At 39.3% G+C, this 12,563-nt stretch overlaps 1 protein-coding gene across 1 annotated transcript; it reads right to left on the reverse strand.

Annotated features, from left to right (window-relative positions):
* Positions 1-1,203: 1,203 nt before the first annotated feature.
* On the reverse strand, positions 1,204-11,317 carry LRP2 (low density lipoprotein receptor-related protein 2; the record flags this gene model as incomplete). Its single annotated transcript, XM_009872613.1, has 10 exons — positions 1,204-1,362; positions 2,193-2,358; positions 2,907-3,827; positions 4,946-5,134; positions 5,270-5,509; positions 5,981-6,212; positions 6,552-6,729; positions 7,867-7,976; positions 9,797-9,940; positions 11,151-11,317. Coding segments are annotated over 10 exons (2,506 nt in total), but the record flags the coding sequence as incomplete, so codon positions are not given.
* Between the last annotated feature and the right edge of the window lie 1,246 nt (positions 11,318-12,563).

The following is a 12,563-nucleotide window of genomic DNA, read 5'->3' on the forward strand; positions in this document are numbered from 1 at the left end:
AGTGCCAGCAGGGTATCTGGTTCAGGGATTCTTGCTGTGCTGCAGGCAGCAACTGAGAAGATATGGGAAAGGAAAAGTGTACAACTAGCACACATTTTATCTACTCAAGACTTGTGTGTGTGTGTGTGTGTGTGTGTGTGTGTGTGTGTCTGTGCCAACGGTTTCACAGCAATTACAAGGCAAAAAAACCAAAAGAACTGAAACACTGTTTTAGAGAAAGAGGCATAGCAACTCTGAGAGATTTGTATAAACAAGAGGACAAGCAAGAGTAAAAATGGGGGGGAATATATGGTTCACCCTTGTGTTGCCCTGGTGCATTCAGAGCTAAGATGCTCTTGTCATTTTTGAGTATCTGGTCTTCATCTCTTACCCCATGCTGGTAGCTCTCCCTCTGAAGTGGTAAAGGCCCTCCCTGTGAAAGTCTCCATCCTGTTCAAGCACATGCTCCTCTACCTCCATTAATTAGAGTTTGAAAGAGAAGAGAGGATGTCTCATTTGACATCCTGCATTCCCCTTTAAAATAGAGGGCTCCATTACAAGTCCTGCTCTCCTGCACACAGATGAATCCAAATAAGAATGCCTTCCTCCCAGAAGATCCAACAGAAGCACAAAACCTAAGACATATTACATTACGACATAATTTTTCTGTCACAGAAAAGAAGTCTGCAGAAGAACCGCTATACCAAAAGAACCAGATGGGAAAGGTCCGATTGCTGCAGTGATTTCTCTAAGACCATGGGTGAATTTGAATGGATACAGACTAAATTTTTTAAATAAACTTTTCATCTCACAGCAGTAATTTCAGTGGCATAAACTGAAGGGTGGAGTTCTGTCTCGTAGGCAGCAGCAAGAACATCACGCCAAGTTTCACAGGTGACGGACGTTAACCACAAACAACAAATGATGTAAAATGGGCACTGGGATTGTCCTGAGTTGCATGTAAGACAAACAAACTGTCAGTGGGTAAAAATACCACAAAGCAGTGGAGTAAATCTACACCATGGCACAACAAAACTTCTTACTGCACAGTAGTTCCACATCAACATCAGGATTTCACATTGCATTGCTGTTAAGTAACTCTGAATATACTATAATACAGAATACCAAATCCAGTTGACATGATGAAAAAATGAGGAAAAATAAATAATAGATCTATTAAAAATTAAACAGATGTAAACCACCAAATGTGTTATCAATACATACAGATTTGCATCAGCCCAGTATAGCTGCTGTTCTTCATAGTCCAGGGTAAGTCCGTTTGGCCAGACCAAATTGGTGCTCACAATAGGTGTTCTGAAGTTTCCTCCAAGTGTAGCTCTTTCTATCTTTGCATTTGAACTCCAGTCAGTCCAGTACATATACCTGTCAACAACATGATTGCAAGGTTATATTTTATGCAAATAAAGTTCACAAAGCTCTTATGTGCTCCATGGTATTTCCATCCTGGTGCCCGTCACTGAAGTGTGCAGTGAAAAAAGTAACTTCTTCCTGCATTATGAACCACACTGACAAGGGTATCTTCTAGCAGGGATCACTGGGGTCCACTGAAGTGAACTTCAGAAAGGTTTTTCCACCTCCTATGAGAATCCAGTAAAGTCAATTAATCTCTTTCTAATCTTTTTCACGTGAAATACAGCGTAATTAGCAATGAAATTAGAAATACAGTATAACACAGTAAAGGCCCCAGCCTCTAAGGAAATGTTTTGACACTGAAACAAGAATCCTTCTGAGGTACTCATGAAATACAACAGAAGAAGGAAAAGATTATTTAAGATTCTAAACAGATATCTTTTGTCAGTGCCACCTGACTATCATAATATGATATTCTTGAAATCCTTTTTTCAATAGCCTTTGTTTTTCTGCCTCACACAGCAAACGGAGGACACTTAGTTGTTTGATAAATACCTGCTTTGAACATCATTCTCATTTATTTACCCCCAGCACTTGGTTCGCACCCTCATTAAGTGGAGCCTCATGCACTGTACATTCACACATGTTCTAAAAATCTCAAAAGAAAATTCAAATCTTTGAGGCTGAGATCAGCTTAAAAAATTTAAATCTAAAGAATTTGATCTAGGATGGTTATGCACAGCTGGAACTTAGGGCTCAGAACAGGAAGCATCTGGCAGCCTTCATCAAAGTCTAAATTGTAGTTCCACCGGCAGCCAAAGCATACAAAGTGCAACACATACCCTCTGCAGGGATCTAATACGATGGCTCTTGGTCGTGGAACTCGGGCAATCACTGTGCGGTTAGATCCATCCACAGCCATTGAGCTGATTGTCTGGTTGAGGTAGTCGCTGTAGTAAACTCTGTTGTTGATCCAGTCAAAGGCTATGCCATCGGGAGTCCCCAGGTCTTAGACACATGCAAGCAAACACACGTGAGTTCAGCACAGTTTCCTGAGAAATTGCAATACTCTTCACCTATTACAATGTGGCAACACCAAAGATCTCTTTGAAATGCCATTAGTGTCAATGCAAATTTGTCTATTTAAAAATCTGAAGAGCTAATACTCAGGCAGTCCTGTGTACGCAGTAGGTTTAGAAAGACCTTTTCCTCACACAGACCTAAGTTCTGCTTGTTATTCTCCAACTAGCAGGAATCAGCCCTCACTCCATAATAGGAATTTACTATATATAATTTTAATTAATTTCACATAATTATGCATTTATAATAATATTTAACTACCTTTATATTTCCTTTTTACTGTGAGCAAGATGAAATAAGGACCTCAGAAGAGGAAAAAAACTGAGAAGATTCAAAAACAGAGCATATCATCAGGTATCTTGACTAAACAGTCTACCTTGACAATTAGCTTAAAAATACCCACTGAGCTAGTGCTAGGTGCTGCAGTACATTTTTTTCAATATCTAACTATTTTGTATCACATATCGTGCACTTACCAGACGCAACTACTGTTGGAGAGCCAATTCCTGAGGAAATACTAACATAACTGATTCTTCCTGTTCCTGAAGGATAACTCTGTGTAAAATATATTCGGTTGTTTATGCTGTCAAAATCCAGCGCCACTGCAGTTCTTAACACGTTGACTGTGCGGAAGGGAGGACTGTGATTTTCAGGGTCTAGGTGGATACTTCTGAGGGCATTCTCAAGAGCAAAAATCAGGTAATCATCAGTTGAAATGGAACATCTCTTTCCATCGCTGCCCAGTGTTCCAAAGGCACAACCACATTGGGGGGTCTGCGTGTCAGGCAGGGCAAAACACAGATGAGAACAGCCTCCATTGTTGTCCAAACACGGATTGTTGTTGACATCAAGGGGCGAACGCGACTGGAACTGACTGTCATAAATGGTAACATCTCTTAGCCAATTAATGTTGTCTCGTATTACTGTTGGCTGATCAGTATTACCAGGCTCCTTGCTGGCTTGGAAGACCTTTTTCAGGTTCCGATCTACCCAGATCATAGAATTTCCAAAGACGGTGATACCATACGGAGTTGGATAGCGACTGCCATAACGCACAATTTCAACGTCACCACCATCAGGCTGAATTCTTGCAATCATATCTAAGGAATCATCCACCCAGTAAATGTAGCCATTGCTGTGATCTATGGCCAACCCACGAGGTGTGACAATGCCCTCAGACACAAGAACTGTTCTGTTGGTGCAGTCAAGAAAGGCACGTTCAATCTTCGGATTCTGCCCATAATCTGCCCAGAACAGATACCTGTTTTTGGGGTCAACTACTATGTGCCTTGGCATATCTATGGTAGTTTTAAGCAGAACACGGCGGTAAGTTGTGTTTAAACGCAAAACTTCTATAAAAGTCTCTGTCAGGAATGCATTTGTAAAATAAAGATTTCCTGTAGTTAAAGAAGAATTAAAAAAAAAAGGCAGAAAAACAAATCAGAAAGTTAGTACATAGTATCTACAACTAAGAAACATAAACTGATAAAATACTAAATCATAAAATGAATATCCACAAACATGTCAGTAGCTGGATGCATTAAATACTTAACTACACTTTGAAGAATGAGAAAGGAGACATCCAAGCTTACAGCAGTCACTTAATTTCTAAATTCTCACGGATTGTCATGGTGAAAATCAGTGGTATAATATCAGAAGTGCATTGACTACAGTGGTTCTTTAGGTTTACTTTTTTTTCCCCTTAAAAATCTAAGCCTTTGTTCTGCCCTTCCATAATCTTATCTCTTTATGTTTTACATTACACAACTACAAAATCCATGTAGTGGCACAGCACTTTACACAGTAACTAAATTAAGTGTATATGCCAAAGGATTACTCTAAAACTCATCCCAACAAGCTTATCCATCAACAGAAGAACTTTCGCAAAACACACACAACTATATATATATATATAACATGCATATTTACAAAATAAAGGTATTAATGGCAATGGTCAGTTACTTAGAGTTGATGAATACTTAGGAGTTAGTATTTCAATGCCTAATATATTTGAATAGGAACAGGAAGTTCCAGCAGGGAAATTAAAGCTCAAAGACAAAGTATTTCTCTTGGGGTTTTTTTTGTTTTCATTATAATTTATAGGATTTGTACACAGCAATCTGATGAAGGGTCCTTCTTTCTTATTATCAATGTCATCAGACAACTTCTGTGCACTATTTTCTGCTATATGTTTTTCACTATGGTAGTAAAGTACAGTAGTACACTGGATAACAGCTACTTATGAATGCAGAGGTAAGAAGAGAGACCTACAACAAATATGTAAGCATCATGAGAGAAAAGGCTCTAAACACCTGCTCTGATAATTCTTCATTTTTACACACATCTAAAAACACAAGAGCTGTTCATTACTTCCTCTTGATTTAAAATCAGTCCATAGACACACAAGAATCAGAGGGCTTCCATTCAAAAAGTTCCAGGAGGATTCATTTATGTTTGTCTAAAAATTTCAAAAATCCATAAAGAAAAACATTCTTCTAAATCCAGCTATGCTTACCTGCTACCCAGTCAATTGCAATGCCACGGATCCCATTTCGTCCTATTCCATTTGTTACAACATTTCTAAAATAAGAACCATCAGGTTTAATTTTACGTATTGCATTCTGAGAGGAAATTGTGCTACTGAAGTCACACCAGTAAATGAAACCAGAGGGCATGTGAACATCCACATGAAGTGCATTTCGTCCTGAAATATTGTGAAAAGTAATAATTTATTATCTTTGACACAAAGTAACTTATTTAAAACACATGCTATGGCAGCAAGAAAAGTCAAAATACTAGGCATCATAAGATTTTTTTTCCTAATATAGAATTCACATACCTCTTCCTGCCAGTGGTACCATGGCTTCGGAGTGATCAGATGTCTCTAAACTAAATCCCTTAATTGCAGAAAGCATAGAAACAACTACAAATGAACTGTAAGGGGAACAAGTTCTGTTGTCAGGATTTAGCTGAAAGCCAGTAGCACAGGCACAGGAGAATAATCCACCAGGTACAGGAAGGCAGAGCTGCTGACAAACTCCCATATTATTACTGCAGCCATTTGAGGAACCAGCAGAATCTGTGAAAGACACACATGGCGAGGCATAAAATCGTGAACTGCATCATCACCAACTCCCATGGATATATAACCAAATCCATAGACTTGCATTATATACTTGTATTAACAACCAGCTGACAAAAATAAAAATCTTAATCACTGCACATTTTAGCACATAAGTGTTACAAATGCATTTGCTGGTTTCTTGTCACCTAAGATCAACGGGGCCAAGAACGAGATGAAGCAGATAAATAAACTTGAAGCCAAAGGAACAAAATGTGTTATTTAGTCAATATTACACTGAGAATATTTTAGTAAAACTACACATGCCAATAGATACCTTAACTGGATGGTGGAACATCTCTGTACCCAAACCAGGTAAAATGCTTCTCACACTTTGCCTGAAAGTCTAATCAAAACGTTTCCTTTGAAAGCACACATTTTGTCTCTGAGGGAAGTTTGAGTTTTCACAAGCTGGATATCCTGAAATACCTCTTAGCAAATACTCACTGTCTCTGTAATATACACGTAGGCACTTCAGTCTTGGGACATTATCTCTCAGCACTATTTTGTTTGCTCCAGTGGACTTGTCAACTCGTTCAATAACTTCATAATCTCGATCAGTATAGTACAGAAAGGTATCATAAACAGCAATTCCCCATGGGTGAGAAAGATGAACCACCAGGGTCACACGATTTGTACCATCCACATTGCCTTTCTCAATCTAAAAAATCAGTTAAAGCTTAATATTATTTTTGCTATAATAATAAGTTCAATGTTACAACACAAAATTAAAATGCCACACAGGCTACTAAAATCTCTTCATACGTGGGATCTTTATGTACAAGGAAGGAAAGGGTCAGCAGGATGTCAATAGTTATTTCTGGTTTTTCATCCTAATTCATCATATATTTTTAATGAAAATTGCTAACAACAGTTATTGAGATTTTGCTCAGTCCTGCAACTCCCAGTTACTCCCTAAGTAAACTAAAGCAACTAAATTACTCGTGTGAACCACAGAGGCAGAGATAGATGAACAGGTAAAAAAAATATCATCTCCTACCACTCCAGTGCTTGTGACAGCCCAGTACAATTTTTGTTCCTTAATGTCAATGGTAATGAACTCCACATGGTCAAGGTTGCCGGTGAAGAGGGTTTGTATGCCTGATCCATCCATGTTCGCACTGGCAATCTTTGCTTGAACTCCACTGTCAGTTCCCTGGTCTGTCCAGTACAGCTTCCTGTAACACACATGATCACATCTGTTAGCAAAACTGATAGCAGAGATTAACAGATCACAACCACTCGAGTATATGCTTAAATCTCTCTTCTTCATCAGCCAATACTTCAGCACATACCAAACAGAGATCACTTTGAAACAGACCAGAATGATAAAAATGCTTGGTCTGTTGGGAAAAAAAAAAAAAAAGAGAGAAATGCATGGTTCTCTTGAAAAAAGAGAACAATGCCTGCTAAATAATTTTCAGAAATCCATAACCTCATCTCTATCATCCCACAATATTGTCAGCAGGTAAACTTAGCAGAGCGTTAGGACTACAATAAGAAAGCAGGGAAATAATAATTCTGTTTCAGACAGTTGCAAGGTTTTAGCAATGAGTTTGGTTCCAATCTGGAATTAAAACTACAATTTCAAAAAAATCTATATGGAATGAAATTGCATTATTTGGCTCTGGGGAATATATGCACCACTCTGGCCTCAGTTGCTGAAGAGCATGTAGCAGCCAGACTCACAGTTAGGGACACAAAAAGCCAGGCATCAATTCCTCTGAAAGCCTGCCAAGTCATGAGCTGAACTGGCTCATTACGAATATGGGCCTATGACCATAACTACCTTGTGGGGAAAAAAAATAAAAGCACATCATATTGCAATTTTGAATATCCTGTTCGAAAAAAGCAAGTTATAGCTCTTCTTGGGAGGAAACAGTAAACTTGTATTTAGCGCTATACTATTTAACATGTGACATTCTTCTGATGTAGTGTGTCTTTCTGCTCTAGATAGGCCTCAAAATTGACAATATAAGAAATTATAAAGACTTCATAGTTCTCTTTACTTGGGGTTCCCATTTTTCAGAACTTTTTTTTCTTCCACAATCGGAATATTCTGAGATCCTTTTTAGTTAAAAAAAATTACCATATAAATAAGCATATAGTAAATTAATGAGAACGAACAGCTATGCAGCAAGTTATGAAGCCATGCAATTATCTTCTGTGGCTTAAACAGAGTAAATAAGTTCTGTACAAATATGAAAAATACAAAACCATGTCAAATAGAGGATGGAAGCTGAAGACCATAAAAATTAAAAAAAAAATTGAGAATATACTCATGTGGAAAGATAACAGCAATTTTGGAAAATTACCCTCTTGCTGGATCAATTGTCAAACCAATTGGTGTGCCAGCTCCCAGAGAGGTACCGTCATTGGTAATCAGAGTCTTCCTGTACATGACGTCACCGTGCAGCTTCAGGACCTATGGAAATACCAAAATCAGCAGAGCACGTAATATAGACCTTATGACAGATTTTCACTTTAAATGCAGGAAGCCTAAATCCCCAGAGCTGAAATTGCAGAAGACTATTTTAACTAGCATGAAGGAAAAGCACGTTGTTCTGTACTCCAACCATCTCCCTTCTCTAACACACACCCTTTCAATGTGCTGCTTGCAGCTTAGAACCACCCTGTGTTAACAAGCGAGTGTCTAAGTTGGGGTTGTGTCTGGCGGGTTTGGGTAGTGGGGGGCGATAGGGATGGCTTCTGAGAGACGCTTCCAGGGGCTCCCCCAGCTACAAGTCATACCTGCCTCCGGCCAAGGCCGAGCCAATCAGCACTTCTGCAATAAACATATTTAAGTGGGGAAAAGCATTCCTGGCAACTGCTTTTGTTTCAGAGAGGAGGGGGATGTAAGAGGAACAACCGTGCAGACAAACGAGGTCAGCCAGGAAGGGGAGGGAGAGGTGAACTGGAGCAGATTCTGCCGCAGCCTGTGGGGAGGCGGCCCCTGGAGATGAACAGTGGAGCAGAATCCTGCCTGCAGGCTGGGCCGGCACTGCTCCAAAGGCGGCCAGGACTGAGGGAAGCCTGCGCTGGAGCCGTCTGTCACTGGGACAACCATACCCTGCGGAAGGGGCCTGCGCTGGAGCAGTTCGTGAGGAGCTGCAGCTCCTTCCCGTGGGAAGGACTTGTGTTGGAGAAGTTTGGGAAGGACTTGTGGGCGGGACCCCAGGCTGGAGCAAGGGAAGAGGAGTCCTCCCCTGAGGAGAAAGGAGCAGCAGGGACAGTACGTGAGGGACTGACCACAACCCCATTCCCTGTCGCCCTGCGCTGCTGGCAGGGAGGAGGCAGAGAAATGGGGAGCAGAACTGAACCCGGAAAGAAGGGAGGGTTCCAGGGAAGGTACCTTTAAGATCTGGTTGTATTTCTTATTATCCTACTCTGATCTAATTGGTAAATTAGCGGTGGGTGCGTTGTTTAAATTAAGTCATGGGTTGTATTTTCCCCCCAAGTTGACTCTTGTTTTTTCCGCTTGACGATAATTGGTAAGTGAAGCCACCTTGTTCTTAGACTCGACCCTTGAACCTTTTGTTTTGTATTTAGCTGCCAGCTGGGTGGACTTAACTATTTTTATACCTGTGATGCTGTCATGGTTTACTCTTTCAGCTTCCATAATATCTTGAAAGTATTACTGGCTGAACAGGTTGATCAAATGCTTATTTAGGAAGTATCAATTTTATTTGTTTAAATTTGCTGCCTTTTAATTTAATAGCATGTATTTACATTTTGGAACAAGGACATTAATGACTGGGCTTATTCACAGCCATTTCTATATTATATATTGCTTATCCTTTATTTCCTTACACTAAATTGCAACTTTATCCTTCACCTACCATTAGACTGCTAATCACCAGAAAGCTACATAATACGATATCAAAGCATTTGCAAGTGGATCTTACTGCATTTGATGGCAACATTCCCTTATGACACAAGGCACTTCTTTGGGATTATTGATTTGAACTGAGAATAGTAGTAATAATAATAGAAACTCTAGTGATCAGAGAGGTTGTGTGTCAAACACCAGAAACACGCACAAATAAAGTTCTCAGAATATGATGCTTTCGAACTTTTTGACTCTGCTCAAATTTTGATCTATCTCTTCAAGCTTGTAAAGTATTTTTCTACAGGCTGTTTGCATTTTAAAATAAATCTAATTTCAGTTTTTTACTAAAAAAATACATACGTAGCAGTCAAAAATCTACAGTTTTACTTTCCAGTTGTCCCTCTCTAAATAATTACCTCAATTGACTGTGTCCCTGGGTTACTGTAATACAGGTTTGCAGATATCCAGTCCAATGCCAGACCAATAGGAGCACCAATAACAGCTGCTGGAGCAAAAACTGTCCTGTTGGTTCCATCTGACTTCACTCTGTGAATTTCACCCTTGGAAAAAAAGAAAACAGAAGTGAAAAAATGCCAAGAGCAAAAACCACTGTCCTATTCCAACTACATGAGCAGAGCCCACAGTCACCCATTTGTCAGGCCAAAGCTCAAAACCCGACTAAACCCCAGCACTCAGCCTGCAGAGGCACCTGGCATTTCATTGCCAGCTCTCTTCATGGATGTACCAGCCCATGACCTCCTACAGAACTGTTCAACCTGTTACAAAAGTCAGCTGTACCTGCTGGCTGAGATTTGTCAAGAAAATTTTTTTCAGGCTGCATGGAGGATCAAATAGATTCCTGAGTATTTATCTAGCTCCTTGGGCAAAGGTTTGCTTCAGTATGTCTATTTAAATACTTCATGGGAACTAGACATTCTAACTTTAAAAGAATAAATAATTAAACAAAATATAATTCCTTTATGGGTTACTCAGAAAAGGCTTTCAATTGAGTGATTTTTAAAACTTATTTTTACTTGAAACCTGCAAAATGTAAGGGAAATGGGCTGGGAAATAAAAATAAACACAAACATAAATCTCATGTGAATGAAAGGGTAACAAGTTAGTGTGAATTGTTTCTGTAAAATATGTGAATTGTTTCTGTAAAGTGTAACTACAGAAACCTCCTTATCTACCATTATACTTCTCCAATACCTAATCACTGCTTTTCTTCAAAAAAGAACTGCTTTTCAGTTTCCAAGAGTGAACATGCATTGTTAAATCAGCAGTTGCCTAACACATACAGCTCCTAGACTGACAGAATTTATTTTTTTTTGAAGTGTTCACCCTGCAAAAATTGGGGTTTTTTTATGGCAAGTTAGCCTTAGGGAACACAAGTTTACTAGTTCAGTACAAGCATTAAAAATGCTTAGCCAAACAATTATAATAAACCATCAAAAAAAATTTCAAACTATTTTTTAGATCTGTAAGTCTCATATGTGAACTTGGAAATCATTGTGACTTCAACCATTTTCTTCCATTTAAAAAAAAAGATGCCTCTCTACTATGTTCCTAAATTAAAAGTGCTTAGAGTAGATGCATGTATTTTCTTTGTAATGTTATTGTCACTCCAACCCCAAACCCCCTTTCATTCCCTTCAGTTATATTTATCAATAGTCTCACCTGCAACACTAATATATTTCAGTCATAAGCATTATTTTTAAATACAAAGTCTTATTTTAGTGCATATTTTGAACACAAATACTAACTTACCGGATTTTCAACCCAATAAATCATCTGTTCGGAATCATCAAAATCAACATCAACACCATTTTCAACTCCTGCTATTGGAACCATAGCATCATTCGTCTTCTCCTCAGGGTTCAGAGAAATTCCATAAATTATATTATCTCTCACAGCAATAAGGAAAGGTTGTTCAACTGTGAAAACATAAGTAATCTGGAGTTGTTTCTGATTAAAAAAATGGCCTTATGCTATGCTTTCCTTCTTACACCCAAAATTATCCCTGATGCTGAGAATGGTTGAATGTTACCAGTGATGTTTTACAACCACTTACCTGTAAGTCTGTTCTCTCACTAGGAGTAAGACTACAGGTTATTTACTTGTTTTAACATTTAAAGTTTCAGCACTGTGCAATCACAACGCATGCGCAAACAAATTCTGAGGAGGAATTAAATAAGGCAGGATCACTCATTGCTGGCCAAGGGAAGAAGTACATTCATGCCGACGCTCTGGGCAGGTTTTTCACGTCTCTCAGATGGTGAGCCAGCAAGCCAGAGCTCTGAGGGCTCTCCACGACCTGCCTGAGGTGGGTTCTAATACCTGTTGTGCAGGGCTCACAAGCAAGGTACAATGTCACAGCAGGAACTGCTGATCTTTATTAATAAATGCAACTGCAGTACTGTCTTTTTTCTTGTTTATCTCTAAAGGAGTAGATGCACTGCCTTACAGTATATTTACTTTTAGGTAAGCTTGTACCCTTATGATCAAATCTTATTAACAAATGGCATCCGACCAGCTGATCTGAGAAGATGCACTGGAGAGCTGTAGAGTGCGAGTCAGCAATTTCTTTTCTCATCTGCTAGAGAATAGGAGGCAAGAATCTCCTAAACACCAATTCCTCTCCTCCTTTTGCCTTTGGAGAACAGATTCCGGCCTCTCCTCTCCACAGGCACAAGCTACCACTTGACAGTGAACTGGGCTGCTGCTGCACAGAGGGTAGCAGTAACCCATTTCCTCTTTTATAACAGATCAAAGACTTTTCTGATTTGGGAAGACTTTTTGCAACAGGGTAGGTTTAGACTGGACATTAGGAACAAATTTTTCACAGAAAGAGTAGTTACACATTGGAATAGGCTGCCCAGGGAGATGGTTGAGTCACCATCCCTGGATGTGTTTAAAGGTTTTTTAGATGTGGTCTTGGGCACATGGTTTAGGAGTGAACTTTCTAGAGTAGGGTTAATGGTTGGACTCGATGATCCCAAGGGTCTTTTCCAACCTGAATGATTCTATGATTCTATTTCCTTCGCTGGATGCTTAATACATTTATACAAACTTTGCAGTGAAAATTTCGACATGAGAAACCACAAACCACAGCATCATTGTACATCTCAAAAATTAATTCTCCATACTGCTCTCTGGCAGGAGAGGACATAAACCTAGATA

Source organism: Apaloderma vittatum, unplaced genomic scaffold (genome assembly GCF_000703405.1).
Source record: "Apaloderma vittatum isolate BGI_N311 unplaced genomic scaffold, ASM70340v1 scaffold16087, whole genome shotgun sequence".
In the NCBI taxonomy this organism is placed as follows: Eukaryota; Metazoa; Chordata; class Aves; order Trogoniformes; family Trogonidae; genus Apaloderma; species Apaloderma vittatum.